Source organism: Pinus tabuliformis, chromosome 7 (assembly GCF_031772625.1).
Source record: "Pinus tabuliformis cultivar Carrire ecotype Pingquan chromosome 7, CPIR1, whole genome shotgun sequence".
Taxonomy (NCBI): Eukaryota; Viridiplantae; Streptophyta; class Pinopsida; order Pinales; family Pinaceae; genus Pinus; species Pinus tabuliformis.
In genome coordinates this window covers 1,384,062,020-1,384,088,957 of record NC_142293.1, presented here as the reverse complement: position 1 = coordinate 1,384,088,957, position 26,938 = coordinate 1,384,062,020, and the positions used below count along the sequence as shown (strand labels likewise).

The 26,938-nt window shown below is 37.7% G+C and overlaps 1 protein-coding gene across 1 annotated transcript; it reads left to right on the top strand.

The window, feature by feature from the left end:
- The first annotated feature begins 1 nt into the window (after position 1).
- LOC149252807 (uncharacterized) lies at positions 2-26,938 on the top strand. Its single transcript, XM_089454281.1, has 3 exons — positions 2-206; positions 26,405-26,511; positions 26,636-26,938. The coding sequence occupies exons 1-3, from the start codon at positions 2-4 to the stop codon at positions 26,828-26,830; spliced, it is 507 nt and encodes a 168-aa protein (XP_089310407.1). The 3' UTR covers positions 26,831-26,938.

The window sequence follows — 26,938 nt, the reverse complement described above, 5'->3', positions numbered from 1 at the left end:
GATGAGATGGAATGATAGACGAGATGAGCATCCTATCATTGTTGCGGTAGCGAACCCAAAGGCGGATGACATCCTGATAGAGTTTGAGCACAACCTTGAGAGGTTGACTGCCAACATCCTAGATACTAGAGTTGATGACATTGCATGCGCCTATCAGAGGCACATAGTTGGGCTTCCTGTAGTTGCGGTTCCTGGGCTGCTAAGAGGTTTACTGCATTGAGTTTCTCATGCTATCGTGTGTTATCATGAGAATCACCATGCCTAGCTATTCTACTTTCTAGGACTATTTTTGACATTTTGGAGTCAGTACTATTCGGAAAATAAAAGGCCACGAGGCCTTGTGTCCTCGGATGACATATTTTGTAGACACACCCAAACTCTATTTTAATAAAAAAATATGCTACTTTTATCTATGTTTATCTCAATAAATGAATGAATGAATATTGTTTTTAACTCACAAATGTTGCAAATGTCTATTTTGCACATGATTCGCCAATGCATTTGTTAATGTGTTTAAATATCTTGGAATGTGTTGATATTTGATATATCAAATCTTCTCTCCAAGAGATGGACTCATAAGAACATCCTTAACATGGTTGGACTCTTAACTAAATAGACATTGTTTAAGTGTACTACTATGAGATGTGAATCTAACCTAATGATCAAACGTTGGATACCAAATGTAATGGCATAAGCCAATATCTCAATGAGTACGCTATATTATTCTATATTGTTTGTTGTTTGACCGAGACATATTCCATGATTATAAGAAACCTCGTTACTGGGTGAATAGATAACCCAGACAGTGGAAGATAAATTCTGAGTACTACAAATAGCACCATCAACAAAGCCAATGTAAGTCGGGGAAAACATCGACATCTACAAATCAAGTGTAAAAATGAGATAAGCAGAAGTAGTAAAAAACACTAATCTACCACACGTACCTAAAAATGATAAATAATGTACAAATATTCACCAAAAATTTATGCAAAATATTTCTTTAGGTAAAGAACATTTATGGGCTTTCCCAAAGGAACACCATCGTAATTAATCATCTCATAGGCACCTTTAGCTTATACATGTTTTATGATGTAAGGGCCACACTACATGGGATCGAATTTTCCTACACCTAGATTTTCATGAGCTTGATCATATACCAAGACTAGGTCACCTTTTGAATATGTATGAAGATTATCATTCTGATCATATTGGGTTTTGACACGTTTCTGGTGAGCTTCACTAGCCAATACAACATTACAGTGATTTTCATCTAGATGGGCTATGTGTACAAAGCATTCTTCGTCTATAGAGGTAGTAGGTAATAATTCGATATCTAATTTAAGAGATGGAATTTCACATTCAATATAATATGACTTCCAAACCATAAACGATTTGAAAAGGGGTAAAACCAGTCAATGATTTTACATTGGTGCAGTAAGCCCACAATGTTGAAAAGAGCATAGAGTGCCAGCTTACTTTATGGATACCAACTATCTATTTAATCATATTGGTTAAAACTTTATTTACAGCTTCGACATGACCATTAGCTTGTGAGATGACGAATCGAGCAATAACATGATTGAAAATTAAAATAGCTACAATTTTTTCGTCGTCTCTATATGTAGGCATTGCCTCAGCCCATTTTGTAAAGTAATCGATTGTAGGATTATATATCCATACCCCCCAGTCGAGTGAGGTTTACAAGTGATGAAGTCGATGCCCCATTTAGCAAAAGGACCTACATCTATGATTGGGTGAAGAGGAGTGGGAGGTCTTTGCATTTTGCGATCATAAATTTGGCAATATGGCATTTTCATACTATAGTGATGCAGTATTTAAACATTGATAGCCAAAAATAGCCAGCATCTAATATCTTTGGGGCAATAGCGTACCCAGACATGTGCCCACCACATGCTCCAGAGTGGTATTCATTCAAAGCTTTTTCAGCGTCTTCAAGAGTTAAACAACGTTGGAATATAGAATCGGAACCATGACAATAAAGAGTGTCGACAATAATGTTGTATTGTTGGGACTGGTGTTGGATTCATTGACGATCAGTTTTGGATAACTTAGGCCTAAAAGTTTGTGTTTGGAGATATATAATGATGTCTCCATACCACTAGTCAGATACACTAATAAGAAAGAGAGATTCGTTAGCAAAAGAATCTTCTGCTACATTTTTTATATCAGTGTGGACGAAGTCACACAGTAATTCAACGAAAACCATTGATTTCATTTATTTGGATTTTTCAAATTCCAGATCAAAGTCTTGTAAAATGACTATCCACTTCGGGTATTTCCCCGTAGCAGTTGCTTTGTGAGAATATACATCATAGGGTTGCAATCTGAAATGACAGTTGTTTTTCGAATAAGTATATAGTGATGAAAGCGTTGAACAACTTGCACATCTACCAAGGCTAGCTTCTCCACATGTGCATATTTAATCTCAGTTTTAGTGAGATTCCTACTCAAATAGAAAATAACATGTTCATTGTTATAATCATCCTCTTGTACTGACATCATGCCAATCGTGGCATCAGATGCAGCTAAGTACAAAAAGTAGTCTCAATGATAATTGGATGGATGCAATAAAGGCACATTAGTTAGTGCATGCTCTAATGCAGCAAAAGATTTATCAGCAAGCTCATCCCAAAAAAATGGAATACCCTTTTTCAAAAGTCAAGTAAAAGCCTATGTTAGTTCAACATAGTTGTGGATGAATCTACGCAAAAAGTTTTCTTTCCCTTGAAAACTTTTGAGTTGATTCAATCTAGAAGGAGCAGGCAAGTTCAAAATTGCCTCTACCTTGAGAGGATCGATATGAATGCCTTCCTTTAAGATGATGAATCCTAGAAGGCGACCAAATTGCACACAAAAAACACATTTGTTCGGATTCAAGAAAATATTGTAATGTCTACACCTAATGAAAATCTCTTTTAAGTGCATTGGGTGATGTTGTTGTTTCATGGAATGAGCCAAGAGCTCATCTAAATAAGGATGAACAATATTTTTAATATTGTGTAATATGTAAGACATTGCTTGTTGAAAAGTTGCACTGGCATTTTTTAGGCCAAATGGGAGTTTGCGATAAGAAAACGTCCCACATGGGTATATAAATGAGGTTTCATATTGATCAACAGGGAGTATGTTTATCTGATTGTAGCCAAAAAATCCATCCATAAAGGAAAAAGTTTCATTTCTGGCACAATCATCGACAATTCGGTTGATATACGGAGTTGGATTATTTCCTTTGGGACAAGCTTTATTGATATCTCGGTAATCAACACATACTCGAATGGTTCCTTTCTTTTTATTAACATGCACAATATTTGATGCCCAATCAATTATAGGAATAAGGTAAATGAATCCTGCTTTTAGCAATTTCTCAACCTCAGTTTTGACAACAACAACTTTTCACAGATGTACAGGACGTAATCATTGTCTAATTGGCTTAGAATCCAGATATGTTTTGATTTCATGTACAACAATGCTAAGGTCAATATCCTGCCATCTCTTCATAGGATTAGGAAAATATGTCATGGAATTCCCAAAATAGGGCTTTGTAGGTTGAAATTTCTTCTAATGAACAAGAGGCTCCTATATGAATATTTTCAATTATTTCAAGTTTCATTGAGATATCGATAGGTACTGTTGCTGATATGTTCCCTAAATTCTATTTAGAACTGGAAGAAAGGGTAGATATTGGATTTTGAGGATTGCTAAGGGTCTCAGATGAAAATAATGATGAAAAATTATTCTCAATTTTATCAAAAGATGGTAAGAAATTTGAACGATGATGAGTATCGTCCCATGGAATTTCATCCAAGGTCATAACCTCCATAATCCCTTCATCAGTTAAAAAATATTTGTTAAAAGGATTAGGCATAGAGATTGGTTCCAAGTGTGATAAATGAGAATATTCATCAATGATCATATTCATTTGATCATCATTAGATGTTGATGGGTTTGAAAAAGACTAAATGGCCTCATAAGCTAATTCAAAAGGCCTACGAGATATTTCATCACCATATAAGATCATTTATGATTCTAATGGTACTTTCCAAGGATCTCCCATTTTGAAAGTACTTGATGTAATCATCTTGATCTGTGCTTCATTCTGAAGAATAATGGGTGGAGGGAACGTGAAAGTTCCCATCCAAGATGAGTCTTTGAGCAAGCCAACACCAACTTCCTCATATGGAGTGGTCAAGTTTCCAACAAATTGGAAACTGTTGGTAGAATTAGGGTCAGAGGTATCTTAGGATAATTGATTTAATTTCACAATTCTTCCTTTGTGAAGAAACATAATCATCCTAAAATATTAAGAGACTAATGACGCCATGGCATAAGTCCAGCTCTACCCAAGAAAAAGGTTGTAATTAAGTTGAGCATCAAGAACCTCAACATCTATCACAACTATTTTTTCCTCTAACTCAGTTGGAAAATCATTTAAAAGTCCATATGGAAGAAAACCTCTTCCATCAAAGGCTTTAAAAGTCATGGGAGATTGATTGACTATTGGAGAACCTAAGGCTTTCCAACAGGCAATGGACATAATTCATGTCGATGCTCCTTCATCAATCACTGTCTGAAAAACTCGTCGAGTTTTGACGTGAACTGGTATCTGAAAATCTAGTTTGTGTGGTAGATGCGGGACATGATTCTCGAGATCAAAAACAATCAAATGGGAGTCTTGAGTATCTACATGTCCTATCGCTGATAATAATAATTTCCTTTACGCTAGACAAGTTTGCAACACTTCAAGGGCAGACATGGCTGAAGGTGACATAGCCATATCTTCGACAATGTTATAATTTTGTGTAGCCCTCACATGAGGATTAAAGGTTGAGTTATGAATCATACCCTTAGGACGCAGACTAATTACCATATCAAGATTTGGTTTTTCAATGTGTAATGGTTTAGAAGAAGGAGGAGTAGACACGAAATCTTAACCAGATGAACTAGAGTCATCTCCATTTTCAACAGGACTTGTTGGTGCTTAATATTTGGATCTTGTTGCTACCATAACACTAGAAGACATCATCATGATATCTACCAATGGGGATGAGGAGGATTGGTTGTGAGAGACCATTTTATTGTCTTGAGGAAAATGATCCTTCAAAACAGCAAGTGTGGGCGAACTTTTGATGAATTTGGAAACTTCGGCACAATAAGGGCACGACTTAGTATAATTATCTTCCTCAAAAATCAAGCAAGGATATCGATCCTTCCTCTTTTCGTTAGGCGGTTCGTTCTTGGATAATTTCTCCTTAAAGCAATTGTATGATTTAGTTTTTCCTTTTCCATTTATATTATTTCTGAATGACTTACTTTTTCCAGTAGACAAATCTACGACGTTGATTTCAGAAGTAATTTCGGGAGAAGGATCTTTGTCAGGTGAATTGGATAGAGCCAAAACTTGAACATTCTTACAATTTTTTTTTGTTCTTAGTCTTTTGGCTCACAAAACCAATCATGCCATCTGCGGCATGGGATCCTAGAAGAGGTGGATTATTTGGAGTACATTGGGGTAAATCTGGGATCTTTTTCATACAAAGTACTATACTGAGTATAAACAAGATCAAGTTATTGAGCGTGAGAAATTACTTGCTCTTTAGTTACAACACACCCTTTGACCACATCTTCAGTTATTACTGGTAAAAGTGATTTTATAAACCATTCGATAAGAATCTGGTTTGGAATGTAAACTTTGACTGGGGGGCATCTTCATCTCCATTATTGAATGTGATTTGAGATATGGGTAGACATTGAATGCTTCAAAGAAGTCAAAAGTTCAGTTCCATTGTCATACTGAATGGGTAACTGAAAATGGGTCAAAAAGCATGTAGCAAGGGCATTCAATGTGTTGAAAGAAACGCATGGTAATTCCACATACCATTTGGCTTCCAAACCAATTAGGGTTCATTGGAAAAGTATTAATCTAATAGAATCATCATTTAACAAGTTGAACACAGACCAAAGATGGTAGGTCATGACATGGTTGGACGGATATTTACCCGACTTACCTTCAAACTTAGGAATGTCACTGGGTAACTTAGTATGAATATTCGGACAATAGAGTAAATAAAGAAGTGGATCATTAGTTAACCTAGAAAGGTCAGGAAAATCCAAAGTTGCAATGAGAGGTAACTGGTGATTGGGGTCCTGTGATGGATACTATTAACCCTGAGGGGCAAGTCCTGTACTAGGAGGAGGATATCCAAGATATCCTATGATATCCTGAGCAGTTGGGATCTACATACCTCCCGGGTATCTAGGATGAGCCATGTCGTATTTCTGTTGAATAGGTTGTTGAAACGTATGGCTTGGGTACGATTGATTCTGGAAGGTGAGATTCTGACCCATTTTACCTTGAACAAACTGTCCTTGAAAGGGTTTGCTTTGAAAGGGTTGACCTTGAAGAAATTGATTTTGAAAAGGTGTCGCTTAAACAAAATGACTCTGGGGTATACCTTAGAAAGATAGCCCTTGAAAAGGTACTTGCATATATGGAACACTAGGTTGAACAATAGGTATTTGAGGTGTTGATGGAATCGTAGGAATGGATTGAACACTAGATGCCTGAGGTAAATACTGAACAAGAGGTTTCATAGTAACCTGTGACATAAGAGGGACAGTTATTTGCAATACTCCTAGAATTGGCATTCTAGGTGAACTTGAACCTAGGTTCTAAACAGACGTTGCCATAACAAACTGCCCTACAGTTTGATGGGTACTTTGGGTGGACTGCTGAAGCGATTGTTGGGCAAGTCTCAATGAGGTAGCCTCGATGGTTGGTTGAACTTGAGAAGACATACCATCAAAGGGTAGTTGTTAAATAGGTTGTTTAAGAGGTTGGCTAGGTTGATACAAAGGAGCTTGATAAGCAACATGAATTGACTGTTGAGAAGGGTTCCAAATTTTATTCAATCTAGGGTAATGCATTCTATAGGTGGATTGAGGCATAACAAGCTGACCAAAATCGGTTTGAGGAATTTGAGCATAGTTAAAGTAGTTTCCAGCTGGGGGGTTTCCCCCCAGCTGCACGGTAAGGCCCACCAAAAGGTTGTCCTCCAGGTGGAGGATATAATAGTTTCCCCCTAGGCAGATAATATAATAACCACCTGTGGGGTTACCTTGTGGATTACCAACATTACCAGAAATCATATCAATGGATTGTTCAGATGCCAACCTTCATTGGTAGGGTTAATTACACCAGTTGACATGTTTGAAGATGGGTTCAAGGGAGAAGCTTATGAATAAGATCCTGTGAGAGAGTGATATCCAGGTGGTAAAAGACCACCATACAATGTGGACTTAGGAGAATAGGAACACATGGATGTATCTGTCATGGGGCTTCTAGGAATCATTTTGGACTAGTCCAAACTGGGTATGGTAGAATAAGGAGTCGTGTAACACTGAATCTCTTGCCCTAAAAAGTTCAAGGGTGTAAAATACCAAGGGTTAGGGTGAAGAGATCGAAAAAAAGTTTTGAGATATCCACGAGTTCACTGGTAGAAGCTAGAGTTTCTTTCTCTTCATTCAAAACAAGTTCTTTGATGGCAATAAGACCAGGAAGAAGACTATGAGTAATGATAAGTTTCACACGTGGTGAAAGTGGAGGATCCAGAATATGTGTTGTAGCAGGTGTATGAATGTCATGCTCAAAAGATATCAGACTCAGGTTCATCAATATCTAGTTCAAAAATGAGGTTTCTATTAGAAGACTCTCCAGTATTTGATTTAGTTTAAACGATTTCAGTAATTTGTAAATCAGTTGCTGCTAAGTGTGATGTTAAATTCTGAGTTTGACCAAATTCAGTTTTTATTACTTCAATGCTTGAAATAGTAGATGTTATAGGTTGATTAAATTCAGTTCCTCTTACATTAGAATCTATAATAGTAGAAGTTTGATTTTCTGCAGTAGTTCTAGTTTTAGATGATTTATATTTTTTTGCTTTAATATTTTCTGATTGAATTGGTGTATACTTAGGGGGATCGTCAAGTATCCTATGTGATTGTCTTGGTATTTCCGCCACAATGAGAAAATTTCAAATTATTAATCACACAATATCTAAATTACACCTAAAGTCTCAAAAAATTAAAAAAACAACACAGAAAGTAACATACGCTAAAAATATAGGAGTTCAAACCACACAAACTTACTCATCACAAAGATCAATATATACTAGTTGGTGATGAAATACAATGTCGAAGAGATCAAGGTGAAAAGTTTTATAGAAATGAGTATTTGGACTAGTCACCCTGACAACCTGCTTAATGAAAGGGTCTGGTGGAAGTAACTCTGCTATAAACCATCCCGAGCAAAGGTTACCTTCCAGAGAGTCCAAGCGAGTCTAGCCAATGTCTATTCCGAGTACAGAAGGACCTTCCCTCTGTCGTCACCTTAAGTAGAGCCCTAGGATTCTGGTCACTATGTTCACCAAATACAACAATTTACCTGGGGGGACAGTCATAGATCGGAAATACATGCAAGGAAGAGTAACAAGATCAATCCCCTTGAAGGCTCCTCCACATGATCAATTGGAGGTATACTTTCAAATGACCTCAAGTACCTTTTAGTACCATTGTAATACGTGTAAATCACTGTATCTAAGCCAATGAAGTGGGTTAGATCACTTCACCAAAGTCGACACAACCTCATGCTTAACTCATATATAAGGAGAGCTTCCTAGAGAAAAACAAAAATACTTGGATTTTCTCTCCCTAACTCAGGATCCTATTGTCTGTTTGTAGCTTTGGAAGGTTTACTTCCTTCCCCATTCCAAAGCCCTACACTTAAGCTAATGTAGGTGAAAAGAGCCCTAAAAAATATAAAATTCTAAGTGAATTTTAATTAGTGTTGTATTATTAAGCTATTCATTCAATCAATGGGAAATGGAGGTGAAACTTATGATGTTGTGATGACTCGAAATCTTAATGCACTCTAAAATGAAAAAGAAACTTTCAAATTTCGATGAAATTATATTTAGAGAAAAGAAATAGTTTTCTTTTATTTTTGAGAAATAAAATGCAACAACTCACAACTTTTAACCTTTTCCAAAACAACCAATTTTACTATTTTGTAATGGAAAATGTAGCCAACAAACTAATTTCCAGACTTTGCCAATTATCAAGATAAACTAACAAACTCTTTTCTCCTAATCAGTTGAAACTTTCAACCACACGGAAATCAATCAAGAAGATGGAGAAAAACATATTCTCCTATGAACGCTTTGATTTGATTATAATAACAGTGCAATCCTGAAAATTTTCCCATAATGAAAGCAACAACTTCTTTAATCAAGAAAAAATAACTATGATCTCTTTAACAAAAGATAAAGGTCTTCAGAAACCATAACTTGTAATTCAAAGTAATTTTGACTACAAATAAACAATTTTTAAAGCTTAACCAGTGTATTTGACAGAAAAAAATAAGAATATCAATGACAAAAAGACATTCAAACTTGTTTTGATCAATCAACAAATCAACTAGTCAAAACCATAAGGTATTCTTCCAAAAGACCTAATATTTAGAAAATCATTAACAAAGAAATCAACTGAGTTCAGAAAAGACAACACACAGTCCAAACAAATACAATGACACTTTCAGAAAGACAAATTCAGGTCTAGGTTGAAGCTATAATGAAATTTAAAAAAAAATTCAAGGACTGTGTGGGTTTCCAGTAGGCAACAGTGTGCATGCGCTTAGTTGCTATGGAAAAAATGGTGCATATCTGCGCTCTGTGTACAAACAGAAACAACGTAGGGAAGAAAAATTAAATAAATAAATATAAACATGAAAATAAACCAATCAGATCTAAAAGTCATTTATGAATACTCGATACTGGATAAATCAGAAAAATCATAAAGTGATGCTAAGGAAAAATGCGAGAAAAGAGACGTTCCCTAGTATGGTTGCCCATTTGTTACACCAGACAATCCCTCTTATGGACAAGAGTGATCTCCCTAGATACTAAATGGAAACTAGAAACAATCATGACAAATGAACTGACTCTTTCCCTAAGTTGAATTTGATGGAATCACAAGTAGTCTAACTGATAGATAGATCTCTTACTGGTTCACGAAATGCCTGGTGAAGATCCCTAGTTGTGATTTGATGTAGCTCTTCAATTATTAGTAGAACCTACAAACATAAACCATAAAAGGGATAAAAATAACATGTGATATAATAATTCAAACAACTTAGCATAATGATCAAGGAAATTAGGGATTGAACTTGCCTTAAGGAACATAATAACCAATTGCAAACTATTCATAATTCATAAAAGACAAAATCAATCAGAGAAAGTGCTCATTTGTATTAATCAGAAGATAAGAGGAGCCTTACAACCTTCACCTTGATGCTATGAGGTCCCTCCCAAATGCCTTAAAACTCCTCCTTAGATAGAAATCTCCTTCAATCTCAAACTAGCAACATCAGTTTGTATTCTCTGAATTCTGACCTCTGTCATCCCTCAACCCTCTAGTCATTTTATAGATCAAAGAGGGGGGAGTTTTAGATCCCTGAGAAAAGGATGAACTTCCTTTAGTGAAGGATTAGGTTAACATGAGAAAAGGGATGGAGATGCATCTTATATGGGTTATAGCTCGAATGGTCATCACCTGGAAGCTTTCAGTTGGGAAATATTCGACAAACTAGGTTTCTAGAATGTACTTTTTATTTTTACCTTCTAGAATTCACCTGCGTAGGTTTATAGTTACAGACAAAGCACAATTCTACATTGTTCTTAGAGTAAATTTCAGCGGATGTGCGGGAAACACTAGATAAATCGGTGCAAGGGGAACTTAACAAGGTGTGAGCTCTTTGACCCAAATTTCTCATGGAATTTAACATAGTTTGAGTTGTTGGACTTCTAAGGGAGATAGTTTCAACATGTTCATGGATGGTAATAATATCCATAAAATAATCAAGTGTCATGGCGAAAAATTGACATGTAACAGTTATGCAAAGAAAGTGTAGTCGTAGAAAAGGGTGTGTTTTATTTGCAGTGCACATTTGTAGTGACAAAGGTAAGGAAGATGAGGATACATATGTTTTGAGTAGGTACCCAGTTATACAGTAGTTTTAGGATGTATTTCTTGCAGATATTTCAGAGTTTCCACCTCACAGGGAAGTAGACTTTTCTATTGAGTTGGTGCCAGGGGCAGTGTCGACATGAAATTCATCTTACAGGATGAGTACACCTGAGTTGGTAGATTTGAAGTTGAAGTTGAAGGAAATTCTTGACAAGGGGTACATTAGGCCAAGTCTATCACCATGGGGAGTACCGGTATTGTTTGTGAAGAAGAAGGATGGTACTCTTAGGTTATTCATTGATTACAAGCAGTTGAAAAAAGTGACCATCAAGAACAGGTATCCCTTACTGAGGATTGATGACTTTTTCGATCAGTTGGAGGGAGAAGTAGTGTTCTCGAAGATTGATATAAGGTTAATATATCATCAGGTATGCATTAAAGAAGACGACATCCACAAGACAACTTTCTGGACCAAGTATGGTGTAGAAAATCTAATGGTAGGTTAACCTGATAATGCAATATAAATCAAAGCGGAATACTATAACCTAATTCTACTATAAATTTGCGGAAGCTTAAAGATCGAGATGAACAATATAACTAGAAGAAGAAGAATCAATGGCACAATACACATGAAAATACTTTGGGGAAAGCCTCAGCTAAAAACCCCACACTATTGTATTATCATACATGGTGGAAATACATAGGAATTATACAAAGCCTTAGCTCTCACAGCTAGCCAGCTCTCAGTACAATCCTCACAGATGCTCATACGAAATCTTGGCTTCTCTCCAACCTTCCTCTTTGCCCTCTAATCTCCTATTTCCTTGCACTATTCCTTGTGGATGATTAGCCTCTTACCAAGTGGAAAACCAATACTTCAAAACTACGCAATCCTCAAGGATAAATCCTTGACTACATGCATGAGTTTTCTCCATGAGAAAACACATGCAACTAATAATACATTGTCCTTGAACATTAATCTTAACTAGGTATTTCTCAGAATAGAGATGCATGCATTTTTTATGAGGGAATCTTCAGTTAACTGGAGTAGCACTAGTTGAGTGCATTAATGCATCAACTGACTGTTAACTCACTATTAGTTATTCAAACAGTTTAGAACTAATTTAACTAGACTTAACTCAGTAAATAGAGTTAACTAATTACAACTCAAATATAACTCAATCTTATCTCCGTAATTTAAGGGATAACTATTGCGTGAATTCAAAAAGAATTCTACCTTGAATTTCTCCAACTAATTAATTTAAAATAGATTAATCAATTATTTCCAAGTAGCTGTTAAGACTAAATTCAATTTTAATTCACAATTTAATTCAAGGACAAATTAAATTGGAATATTCTTGTTGCAATATTTCAACACTCCCTCTCAACAAGAAAAGGATTATCTTCCACCCCAATCCTATCTCTATGGAACTCGAATTTACACTTTCACAATGCCTTTGTCAAAATGTCAACATCTTGCTCCTCTATCGAAATATACTGCAGCAACATGATCCTCCTCGCTACTTGTGAAAAGCTAATGGCAAGAAATCTTGCCTTATGCTTCTCCACACTACCATCAGCAACTTTCTTTACCTTGTAAAGCCAACGGCAACTCACAATTGACTTGTTCTCTAGTCTCGGAACCATGTACCAAACACTGTTATGAACTATGGAGTCATACTCCTCCACCATAGCATCAACCCAAATCGGCTGCTGCACTGCTTCCTCAAAGGAAGATGGCTTAGTCTCAACACATTCCCTAGCAAGGGCCATGTATCCAGTGTACCTCTCAGGTGACCTCTTCTATTTGCGCTGAGAAGATGGTGCTTCCACATTCTCTCTTGCATCCTCCAACAATCTGTAGCTTTTCTTGTGTGCTTCCATCCATCTCTGGAAGACTCTGCTTGAGTGGATGTCTACACTCCTGGAACCTCTGCATGAGGCTGCTCTGCATTAGTCTAAGGCTCCGCCTCCTCAAGAACCAACAGTTCCTCGACAGCCTGTAGTTGGAGCTCCCTCTCAAGGGAAGCTCGCATGGCTTTCTACTCATCAAACTTGAGATCTCTATGAACCACTGTCCTCCAACTAGTAGGCAAGTACACCCGATAGTTGTGAGATGTATTAGTGTACCCCACAGATATCCTGAACTCTGTTGTCAGCTTAAGCTTTTTCCATGCATCCTTTTTCACATGGAAATATACCGATGAGCCAAAGATCCTAAAGTGACCCACATCTGGTCTCTTACCGGAGAAAGCTTCATCTGGTGTCTTCATCCCAAGTATGTGATGTGGGCTTCTATTCTACAAATAGACCACTGTGTTGCATGCCTCAGCTCACAAGTGAAGTGGTAGGCCTTGGTCATGTAGCATTTCCCATGTTGCCATACAATAGTTCTGTTCTTCCTCTCGACCACCCCATTATGTTGTGGGTTATGAGGTGTTGTCAACTCTCGTTTAATTCCTTTCGCTGCACAGAAGTCCTTAAACTCTTGAGAGACATATTCTCCATCATTGTCACTTCTCAAGGCCTTGATCTTCTTCCCTGACTCTTTCTTGACCAAAGATTTGAACTAAGAAAACTTTGTGAAAGTTTGGTCCTTCTTTTGCATGAAATAAATCCAGCATTTACGAGAATAGTCATCAATGAAAATCACATAATACCTTTGCTTTGCTATGGATGCCATCGAGAATGGTCCACACAAATCAGTATGAACTCACTCTAAGATAGCCTCTACTCGACTGTCTTGATCATGAAAGGAAGGATTGGTGTACTTTCCCAAGGTACAACCTTTGCATGTGTCAACTTTCTCAAGTTTACCTTTGGGAAGTCTTGTAGATATCTGCTGCATTATCTTCAAAGCCCCATGATGCAAATGGCCCAACCGCCTCTGCTGCAACTAGTCAATGTCTTGGCTTTGCACCAATTCTGCTTTCGTACTCAATGCTACACAATCATCTACCTCTAGTTTATAGAGATTCTTCACCTGAATCTCTATCCTCATGGTCTGACTCGTGGCTATGTGCCTTAGAAACACCTTTCCTTTACCGAAGACAACATTGTAGCCTTTGTCCTCCAACATCGCGACTGCTACCAAGTTCTTCTTCATTCCAGGCACATACATCACATCTATCAAGGTGAGAGGAGCTCCATTCTCCCTCTGAAAAGCAACCATGCCCACTCCTAAAACACTATACCTTCCATCGTCACCCATACCTATGCGCATCTTGAGGTCTTTCTCCTCCAAGGCACTGAATAAATTTTTATCACCGATCATGTGGAATGAGGCTTCACTATCAAGATACCAGACACAACCCATCATCGATGACACCATGCATGCGATAAAGGTAAAGTCAATTTCAAAGTGAGAGGCTAATGCCTCACCTTCTGATCCTTCCGAGGATCCCTCCTTGGACTTCTTCAATGGGCAATTAGCCACATAATGTCCCATCTTGTGACAATTAAAGTGACTTACTTTAGACATGCCACCTTTCTTCCCTCCATGAGAAGAATTTGATTTGAAATGGGAAGCCTTCCCCTTCCCTTTCCTTGCCTTACTTGCTAAGGCTAGATTTTCTTCATCATCATTCTTGGATGAAGAACCATCTCGTGTGCTCCTCCTAATCTCCTCTGCATAAGATCCGCCCACAGTCATTCCCAATCCGACAGTTTCTCCCTTCCATTCAGAGAGTCCTAGTAGCTATTCCAACTCTTTGGAAGGCCAAGGAGAGCGAGGCTCACCATATCATCATCGACAGTAGTTATTCCCACACTACCAAGCTCATCTTTGTAGGTAGTGAGCTTGTTCAGATATGTGGAAATAATATCACCCTTCTCCATCTTGATTCTTTGAAGCTTATCCTTGAGCGCCAATTTCCTATGGTCGCTACTATTCTGGTAGAGTTCCTTCAATGTATTCCACATTGAAAATGGAGTATCCTTCCCATGGAGACTCGAGACAATATGGTCTCAAACTCCCTCAAGGATGATCCGTCTCACCTTCGCCACACACTTCTTCCACTCAGCCAATTCTTGTGCATTATTTGAAGCTAGCTTTGGGATTTCTTGATCAATGAATTCCTTCAAGCCATTGTCTTCTAATACAACCTCTATTCTATCTTTCCATGCTATGTAATTGAGCTACCTTCCAAGGCATACTTGAGTCTCAAGCCATAGAACGCATTGGCCAACCTTGAAGTATGATATGAATTCAGTTTTTCACCTGCAACCCTGAACTTCAAAATTCGAATTCTCTTCTCAGTATACCATTCATAGCTCTGATACCATGTAGAAAATTTCTGCAAATCTAGCTCTGATACCATGTAGAAAATCTGATGGTAGGTTAAACCGATAATGCAATATAAATCAAAGAAGAATACTACAACCGACTTCTACTATCAATTTGTGGAAGCTTAAAGATCGAGTTGAACAATATAACTAGAAGAAGAAGAATCAATGGCACAATACACATAAAAATACTTTTGGAAAAGCCTTAGCTAAAAACCCCACACTATTGTATTATCATACATGGTGGAAATACATAGGAATTATACAAAGCCTTAGCTCTCACAGCTAGCCAGATCTTAGTACAATCCTCACAGACACTCATAGGCAATCTTGGATCCTCTCCAGCCTTCCTCTCTGCCCTCCAAGATCCTATTTCCTTGTGTTGTTCCTTATGGATGATTAGCCTCTTACCAAGTGGATAACCAATACCTCAAAATTGTGCAATCCTCAAGGATAAATCCTTGACTGCATGCATGAGTTTTCTCCATGAGAAAACACATGCAATTGATAGTAGACTATCCTTGAACATTAATCTTAAACTGGGTCTTTCTCAGAATAGACATGCATGAGTTTATGATGAGGGAATCTTCAGTTAACTGGAGTAGCACTAGTTGAGTGCATTAATGCATCAACTGACTATTAATTCACTATTAGTTCCTCAAACATTTTGAAACTAATTTAACTGGACTTAACTCAGTAAACTGAGTTAACTAATTACAACTCAAATATAACTCAATATTATCTCCTTAATTTAAGGGATAACTCTTGCATGACTTCAGAAAGACTTCTAACTTGAATTTCTTCAACTAATTAATTTAAAATAAATTAATTAATTATTTCCAAGTAGTTGTTGAGACTAAATTCAATTTTAATTCACAATTTAATTCAAGGACAAATTAAATTGGAATATTCTTGTTGCCATATTTCAACATATGAGAGTTATGAGTTTGTTGTAGTTACATTTGGTTTAACTAATGATCCTACTACCTTTATGTGTTTGATGAATAGTGTGTTGTGTCCGTATTTGGACAAGTTTGTTATTGTGTTGATTGACAATATATTGGTATATTCAAAAAATGAAGAAGAGCATGTCGAACATTTAGAAACAATGTTGAGATTGTTGAGAGAGCATTAGTTGTATGCTAAGCTCACCAATTGCAGTTACTACTTGGGACATGTGGTTTCCAAGGATGGCATAGTAGTGGACCCATAAAATGTAACAACTATCATGGAGTGGGCAACTCCCAGGAATGTGGATGAGGTGAGATCTTTCATGGGACTAACAGGTTATTGAAAGAGGTTCATCAAGAACTAATCACGTATTAGTTATCATATCACATCATTACAGAGGAAAGGTAAGAATTTTGAATGGACAGACGAGTGTGCGACTAGTTTTGAGTAGCTCAAGCAGTTTTTGACACATGCACTGGTGTTAAAGATTGTAGATCCGGACAAATCATTTGTAGTATGTACAGATGCTTGCAAGAGAGGACTTGGTGGAGTCCTTATGCAGGAAGGATAGGCGGTATGCCACGAGTCACGAAAAATGAATAAGCATGAACAGAACTACCCAACACATGATCTTGAGTTGGTAGTGATCATACATGCATTGAATATGTGGAGGCACTATCTTCTTAGCAAGAGGTTTGTATTAATGAGTGATCACAGTGGTTTGTGATATCAATTTGACCAACCAAATCTAAATGGTAGGCAGGTTCATTGGTTGGCTGCGATCAGTGAGTTCGACTTTGTGATCATGTATATCAAAGGTAAAGAGAACAGGGTGGAAGATGCTCTTAGCAAGCGGATACAAGTAAATCACATAGCAGCTATGAGCTCCTATGGGATAGATTTATAGGATAGGATCTTGTAGGCAGGTCAACACGATGACATGTATATGGATATTGTGCACAAGTTGCAGTAGGGTACAAGTATAGGTGTAGGTAGTGGTGAAAGTATAGGTGTAGGTAGTGGTGAAAGTATAGGTATAAGTAGTGGTACAAAAGCAGGTGCATAGGATGTGGACTATCATCTCACGGTAGATGGATTGGTCAAATTTAGGGATGGGATATATGTGCCAGATAGCAGTAAGCTCAAGAAGGTGATCTTGAGGGAGTTTCATGCGAGACCATATTTAGGTCACCCATGTTATTAGAAGATGCTGACAACAGTGAATAAATTCTATTACTGGACAAATTTGAAGAGAGACATAGAAGAGTTTCTGGCTTAGTGCTTGGATTGTCAACAGGTGAAGGTAGAGTGTAAGCATCCAAGTGGACTACTATAGTCGATTTTGATTCCAGAGTAGAAATGGGAAGTCATTTCCATGGAATCTATCACAGGTTTCCCCTAGAAAATGAGACAACATGATTCCATTATGGTAGCAGTGGACAAGTTGACAAAGGTAGCACACTTCATTCCAGTGAAATCTACATTCTCAACGAGTGATGTAGCACGGGTCTTCATCAGGGATGTTGTTAGATTGCATGGAGTTCTAAAGAATATTGTGTTAGACAGGGATGCGTATTTCACTTCCAATTTTTGGAAGGAGTTATTTGTAGGTTTGCGCACATAGTTGGCCTTCAATACATCTTATCATCCATAGGCTGATGGACAGATAGAGAGGGCCAACAATATGTTGGAGAACATGTTGAGGATGTATGTGATGCATTAGTAGTGGAAGTGGGAAGAGTACCTTCCACTAGTAGAGTTCGCTTACAATGGGTACCAAGATTCACTGAGGATGAGTCTATTTAAGGCCTCATATGGGTGGAGTTGTAATAATCCCATTAGTTGCAGTGATCTAGTCACTCCAGTTAATAGGGTATGATAGGAATGAACATGTTAGTAGACATGGAGTGGGAAATGCATGTAATCAAGAAGAATTTGACAGCATCACAATATAGGTAGAAGTGTTATGCAAATCATAATTGGTTGTTCATGGAGTTCCAGGTTGGAGAACGGGGGTACATACACATCAAACCGAAGCATATTTCCTTGCGGATTGGATCATGTGCCAAGTTGGCACCTCGGTTTTGTGGGCCTTTTAGGATTATTGAGAGGATTGGGTCAGTAGCATATTGGCTTGCACTTCCTCTGATAGTGGAAGTCCATGATGCTTTCCATGTGTCATTTCTTAATAAGTATGTTAAAGATGTTGTTCATGTGATTGATTGGTCTATATTGCAAGTTGATCTAAAAGGAGAATTTTAGATGGAACCGCAATGCATTTTGCAGAGAAAGATGCTCATGCTCCAGAACCTAGCAATCAAGTAGGTTAAAGTGCAATGGAATCACTTTGTGCTTGATGAAGCTACATGAGAGATGGCAGATCAGATGCATGCCACGTATCCTTCCTTATTTGTTGGTTAAGCAGACGTTTTGATGATGTTTGGTATATGTAAATATGTATATGGATGTAAGTACCGCCATGAGCTATGTTATAAATATCTAATAAGTGGTATGGGTGTCATGTCATTATGATGTTATACTTGTTATGTTGTCATGTTAGTTTGATTCTTAGCATGATGATCATTGTAAATAATGCAACGAGCTAAGTTATAAATATCAATGGGAAGTATGTTTTTTTATAGCAGCCTTTTTGGTTGTAGGTGTTATTGAACATCGAGGACGATGTTCCCCCAAGGGAAACTTTTCTGTAACATCCCTAGTCAAAAGTCTATGTAAAAGTCAATTTACAAAATTCTTTTATCAAGGTCATCAGACACATATTCCAAGTTGAATGCAGGGCAAAAACATAGTGATGGGGATCGCTGGTAATTGATTAATGGCTAAGGAAATTGGAAAAGGCAATGGAAAAGGCTTTGCAAAGGAAAAATGGCATTTTGGCACATTTATTTATGAAAATAATGGAAAATAGGAGAAAAGGGAGATGAAAGGTCACAAGTCGCATGTGAGGAGGACATTGAAGGAAAATAATGGAAAATGAAGAAAATAGAGGTCTCATTAATAAAAATGCTTCTGACAATCAATTCACACACTTTTTTCAGTTCATTATTGGAGCACTCTCTCTATTCTCTCTCTCTCTCTTACTCTTGGACACTTAGTGTTTTCTTAGAGCACTATTGTCGAAGTGTGGCATACTTGGAGTTTTGGAGCAAGAAGGATAAGGAAGAGACGAAAAGTGCAAGAGGACAATAGGATCAATAGCTACAATGAGTTTTACTTGTAGGTATTGAGTTGCATGTATGTTTTTCTCACTAGTTTTGACATGCATGACATATGCATGTGGTTTATAGGTCATGATCTATCATTGGCATGGAGGATTGCCTGGATTGACAGTGGACTTGCCTAACCTTTCCATTTTTTGAATAGCCATGGTGTTGTGGGTTCATTTCTTTTCTTTTTTGGTTGGTTCTCATGTTTCCTTTAGTTTGGGTTGAGTTACTAGTTCCTAGAATCCTTGGTTGGAGAAATTCTCTAGAAGCCCTATAACAGCTTGGGTTGAGTTACTAGTCCTCGAAGGCTTGGTTGGAAAAATGCTCTGGAAGCCCTTGGTGGGTTGAGCTACTAGTCCTGGAAGCCCTAGTTGGACAAACGTTCTGGAAGCCCTATAATAGCTTGGGTTGAGTTACTAGTCCTTGAAGCCTTGGTTGGAAAAACGCTATAGAATCCCTTTGTGGGTTGAGTTACTAGTCCTTGAAGCCCCAGTTGGACAAAATCTCTGGAAGCTTGGTCGCAGTTGTAGGTTGACTTACTATTCCTCAAAGCCTTAGCTAGAAAAAATGCTCCAGAGACCTGGAAGGCTTGGGTAGAGACCAATCTCGTGATGGTTTGTGATGTCTAACCATGAGGTGGAATCATTGTTTGATGAGTTGAGGTGGTTTAGCCTCTGGAAACCCTGGTTCAATTTTAATGGATTGTTTCATGAGATCCCACATTCATGCTTAAAATATGGCATGGCGGTGACTGGCTGAAGAGAGATTTTTCTCAGCCATGTCTACAGTTGGGTGGTTCGTGTAAGTCCCACACCTGGTTAACCTTTCCATCATTAATATGAGGTTATTTCTCCTTGTTAATTCATGTGTATTATACTAGTTTATATGTGGATGTTATGGATGCTATTTCCTTGGTATTTATAATGTTATTATGTTGGTTATGAACATGTATTATGGTAGTGGCTATGTATGGATCTCATAATGTTTTTACTTGTAAATGAATGAACAATGTATATATGACCTAATAGAGGAAATTGCAACTAATGTGTTGAGGAATCAATGCTTCTTAGTGATTCTCCGATAAGTATGAGACCCCTATGCTCAGTTATGATGTTAAGTCCTATAGATTTCATGTTTGTAACATGTTTGATGAAATGTTTGTCATGGCTAGTAGGGGTCCAGTCTAGTCCTTGTCAATGTTTTTGTAAATGTTTCTTTGTTGTGCTATGAAATTTCCTTTATGAAGATGTCATTGAATTTTGGGCAATGGCCTAGGCTCTAGGCCTAAAAAAGTGGCACAAATCCTGGAGTCGCAGGTACAAGACTAGAGAAAAAAATCCCCCAGACGCTTTCTTTCCCTTGTTGTGGGAGTGTTTGAAGCCTCCTACACACATGTTCGTCCATATCAAGGGAGCATCCAAAGTTTTGATGCACTAAAACTTAAATGGGACTCAGGTGTTGGTTACCTGAGTGGTTGGGATACCTCCTGAGAGTTTTGTTGCTGATGTGGAAGGTCTGTGTGATGTGTTCCGTCGGTTCCACTTCCTTAACTGAGACATAGGGAGTCAAATCATATCATAGTATCTCGTCACATATTTAATCCAGTTAACTAATCACTTAGGTAGATGTAGAAAGAGAGTATTACAAATTCATCACTTAAATTTACTATAAACCATATACCTTATAACACGAATTTAATAAGCTAAGATCCCGAGGCAACAAAATTTAATACAATGTGCCACCCTCACTTACCTCCCATACAAGAATGATAATCATAGAATGACCCATTGAAAAATATGTTAGCTATGATATTATATCAAAATGGATGAATATAAGCTACATCATGACCATAGCCTTGATTCTAAGAGTACATGTCACTATGCTAAACAATATAGCGCTCATACTATTATTATATGTGATCACATGAAATGAAATAAGGATCTCAAGCTAGTTGCCATGGGTAACGTGCTGTAACGTGGTTTTGCTCGGTCTGCCATATGTAAGACTATACACATAGATGTTTAAAACTTAATTATCAACCTTAGAGATTAAAATGTTTCAGCCTTTATAATGTTGAGGCAGAGTATAATTGAAGTATTAATAGTCCTCTCGAAAGAACAAAATAATATAAGGAAAAACGACACATTCAACCACAACAAAACTAAGTTAATTTTACCAAGTAAAATAAATAAATAAAAATTTTCTTTTGGATTTTAGAGTATTTATGTTTTTTAGTTTTGTTTTGTTTGTTTTTTTTTTTTTTTTTCCAATTAATTGATTAAAAAAAATCATATCTTTTTTTATTTTTTTAAATGTATATATATTTTAAATTTTATATTAATTTTTTTATAATTAGATTTAAGAATAAAATTTAAAATAAAGTTATAATTTAGTTAGTTTTATGATATTTCTAATTTTAACATCTTAATATGTATTATAAAATAAGTATTTTGATATTTATTATAGATTAATTTTTTATGCATTTATTATTTATTTAATTTTATGGTTGTCTTAATTTTTTTAATTTATATCACTGAATTAATTTTAACATCATAAATAAACTTTTTCTTTATATAATTATTTGTTCCTTAAAATTTGTAATGATGTACGTACTCAAAACTTCATATATTTGTAGTTCTTCAAGGACACTTAAAATATATATTTGAAACAGTGGGAAAACCACTTTATAGGGTATATTACAGATTTAGAAATATCTCAAAATCCTATAGACATCATAAAAACAATTGTTTGCTTGAATAACTGTAATCAAATTCCAAGATATTCAAGAACATTAAAGTTCAGCATGGTTATGACGCTAGAAAATTCTATAATTCTTGTATAGTCATCTGCAAATGCTTGGAAGTCTGAATCAATGAAATCACCATAGATTGTCGATTCCACGAATCTTGAATTGACTGTGCAGCCCAGAGAACTGGTTATGTCGCTCTTTGTAACGTTATCCTTGGTGGAGATGATCGGTTCTGTTGAAATTTCACGACACTCAACAAAATCGGAGTCTCGGAAACAGATCGACTTATCATCCTAAATACTCTTAGTATCATTGAATTCTGCAGGAAAAATAAGACAGTGTTGTGATTTACTATCACTTGAAGCCACTTCAACCTAGCAAGTATTTGCTTGTTGTTCCAGCCATGTGAGACGGGTGGCCTTTCTGTATATGTGGCTATAACACCCCAAGCTCCAGGAAAGATTTACCATGGTTATTAAACTGATTTTATGATTTACTATATTAATTTTTTTACGTCAGGATAATGACTGAGGCTAGAAAGCTGGATAACAATGGTTACATAATTTTGGTTAATTAGGAATTTGGATTTGTTAATATAATATAATTGTCTATCTTAATTAAAAGAAACAGTTAAAAGAGAAGCAGTTAGGTCTTTGCCCTAAAAGGGGAAGAAGGAAGAAAAGGAAACCATCCTTGAGCTGGGGAAAGGGGAGAAACTAGTGGGAAGTTACTCATTATCAGTCATATGAGTGTAAGACTTGAGGTTGGACCATGGAGTCCTGAGGCCCAAGGCATTGGCTACAACTGGATAAAATCCAGAAGTAAAATAGAGAAAGTGCTCGGGGGGAGCCTGGACGTAATCGCCAGGCTCGAGGTTGGGAGGAGAGACTTTCCAGACAAAGTTGGGTGAACCCATTTATAAATCTGGAATAGATAAGTATTCTGGTATGTATTTACAAGATGGTATTATATAGTGATAAATTATTTAGGAGTATGATTAAATAGTTAGATTCAGTGATAAATATGCATTAGCAAGGTAGTCATCTTGATTGATAAAGATACATTGGAAAAATAGTCATATTAAAAGATATTAAGATCCAATAGTAAACAGTTATGCATTAATACACAGTAATATTCAGGGATATTGTTGTAATAATACAGACAGTAATGTGCATGAGGAATTATGATTTTAGTATTTAGTAGCATCTACATACAACAAGTAGAAAGCGAATTTAGTAATCAAAAAATATCTACATACAAAAAGCATGAACTGATTCGTACTCTACCTTCCTAGCAAGATTTTTACATGCAAATATGCGGTATAGTAGATAAACCAGGGTTGCAGGAATCGCCCCCCCCCCCCCTCGGATCCTAACCCGGAACCGCGACCCGTGCGGAAGCGTTCCGGAATCCATAGAGGAATCGCGATTCCGTTTTTAAGGTTGCGCGCTTCCGCATTTTTAAAACGATTCCTGCCAAATGAGGTTGCGCCCCCCCGGAATCGCGCTTCGGCATGCGGTTCGGGCATGAGGTGGCGCCACGCAACCTGCCCGGAAGCGCACGCCACCCGCACGCCACCCGGGCGCAACCCGCACGCAACCCGCGCATATCAATTTTTTTTTTTAATTTCATTTAAAATCTAACATAACTAAGCATGAGGGGGTGGGTTAGGGGTGGGTTAGGGTCACTTTAGGGTGAGTTTAGAAAAGAATAAAGCCCCCATTCTCTTCTCATTTTCTCACTTTGAGTTTATGAGAGTTGGAGAAGAGAAGAGAGGAGAGGAGAAGAGAAGAGAGGAAAGGAGAGGAGAAGAGAGGAGAAGAGAGGAGAGCTTGGAGGAGTGAAGAAGGAGGAGCTAGGAGAAGGAGGAGGAGCTTGGAGCAAGAGTTTGGAGGACTTCATCTACAAGAGCTAAAGAGGTAAGTTCAAACCCCAAACTCCCTTGTTTTTTTGAAAAAAAAATTGTATTTTTCTCCTCCCTCTCCTACTCTTTCCCATTGTTTCTACTTGCTCCTTTATTTACAGGTTGTCCACCACCTATATCCATATTCCAAGATGGTGTTCTTTTGGCTTCTATGTATCATTCCACTCTTGGTTTTAATGATGGCAAGGGTGAGGAACAGAGGGGAAGAGGAAGGGGATGAACTTGGTCCTAATAGTAGTGACCCAATGTATGATGAGGAGGAAGGGTTTGAAGAGGAAGGGGATGAACTTGAAGAGGACACTGAAGCACAAGATGGGAAAGGTACATCAAATCCCTTGTGGAACTATGTGACCAAACTTGAAGGGGGAAAGGGTGGTGGATCTTACAAATGGATGTGCCCTCATGATTGTCATGGAGGAAAACCATATACGGGTTCATATACCCGTCTGAGGAGGCATCTTTGTGGGGTGCTAGAGAGTGATGAAAAAAAGGGTTCTGTGGGGGTAGCCATTTGCCCAAAAATTTCAAGTGAACAAAGACAAAAATACATCAAAATAGAGATGGCTGCACAACAAAAAAACAAGAAACAAAAAACTCATTCAGAATCAAGTTCAACCTCTAAATTTGGTAGTTGCCCATCTCCTCATGGTACTTCTGCAACCTCTGGAGGTAGAAAAACAATAGGGGATTTCCTTAATGTTGCTGGGAGGGATGATGTGGATGGAAAGGTAGTCCATTTTCTTTGTGCTTGCGGTGTACCATTCAATGTGCTTCGCTCTCCCTATTGGCATGACATGGTAAAGGCCATCAATGAAGCCCCAAAAGGATACAAGGCCCCCAACTATGAGAAAGCTAGAACAGTGTTATTAGAAAGAGAAAAAGCTAAGGTTCAAAGAGCTTTGACACGTTTTACACATGAGTGGGTGGATTATGGGGTATCCATTGTATCAGATGGGTGGACAAATATTAGAAACCAACATTTGATAAATGTTCTTGGTGTTTCTTCTAAGGGTGCAGTATTTATTGCATGTCATGACTCCTCCTCCATCAGTGCAACTGCACAAAACATTGCAGATCTCCTATTGAAATCAATCAAAGATGTTGGTCCGAATAATGTGGTTCAAGTGATCACAGATAATGCAGCAAATTGTAAGGCAGCAGGAAAAATTATTGAGCGTACTCATCCACACATCTTTTGGTCTGGGTGCCTGGTTCACACATTGAACCTTTTGATGCATGATATTGTGAAACACAAAGAATGTGGGTGGATTGCTGAGGTTTACAGGAAAGGGAAGCAGCTCATTAAATTCATCATAGGGCATACAAGGGTAAACTACTTCTATGGCACTTACTCCAAGTTGCAATTGCTTAAAATTGCAAAGACAAGATTTGCTAGTTATTACCTCACCTTTAGGCGGCTAGTGAAGGTGAGACAAGCTTTAACTAATCTGGTGTGTGCTGAAACATGGGATGAAATTAACCAGTGTACAGATGGTGCTACTGCTAATGTAGTCAAGGACACTGTTCTTGACACCTACTTTTGGTCACAGGTTAAATATGTTTTGCAATTCACCAAACCAATTTATTACATGATCAAGTTTGCAGATTCAGATCGACCAGTAATTGGGGAGGTGTATGAGCAAATGGATAGCATGTTGGGGCAGATTAAAGACATTGTTGAGCCTAGAGATACCACCTTGTACAATTATATTCGTGAAGAGGTGGAAAAGCGATGGGATATGCTAAATGTTACATTGCATGCATTAGCATATGTTTTGACACCTAGGTACTATCATCCATCATGGCTTTCAAAACCAGCACCTGGGGGGGGAAGCAGGAAAAAACCACACCAAGATAAAGAGGTTCACGAAAAATATATGGCTGCATTGAGTAGATTAATCCCTGATAATGAGGAGGCTGCATTGGTACGGAGACAGGTGAGCAACTATACGCTCAACACTGGTCCATTTGGGAGCATGCATTCAATTGAAGATCGAGAGCATTTTTCTGCTCTTGAGTGGTGGAACATGCATGGAGGGCCTACTCCACTTCTACAGAGTTTGGCATTGCGGGTGCTATCACAGGTGGTAAACACTTCTTCTGCAGAGAGGTGTTGGAGCTCGTATTCTTTCATCCACAGTGTTAAAAGGAACAGGTTGAGTTTAGACCGGGCAGAGAGCTTGGTTTATGTTCATTACAACTTGCGATTGCTGTCCCATTACTGTGAAGATGCAAAGTCTAATAAAGACTTGTTGACTTGGGACAAGCATCCAGAGGAGCCCAATTTGGAGGATGGAGTGTTGCAACTAGAGCAATTAGAGGATGCTCTTATCCAGGTATGTCCATTGTGGTATGAATTTTCCAATTTTCCCTTATAAAGCATTTCTCTAATTCATGTTTTTAATTTTTTTGTTAACTAGTGTTTTTTTTTTTTTGCATGAATTTTTTGAGCGATTCTAGGATGATGATGACCGTGTTGATATGCCACCACCCCCACCCCCATCTGGTCCTAGGTTCCATGGTTCAACACCAACAGCAGGGGGTTCTTCTTCATCAGTTCCAGTGCCACGACTTACACAGGGACCATTTTCTTCATTGCCACCACGTGGAGGCACGCCATCACGTTCTATTCGTGGTGGAAGGAGGAGAGATTAGTAGATATATTCACAATCTACTTCTTTTTGTCATAGTCTATAGATTACTCATTAGACTTGTAGACTTGTGAATTTGAATTTTGAACCTTTTTGGCTTGGCGGTGACCAA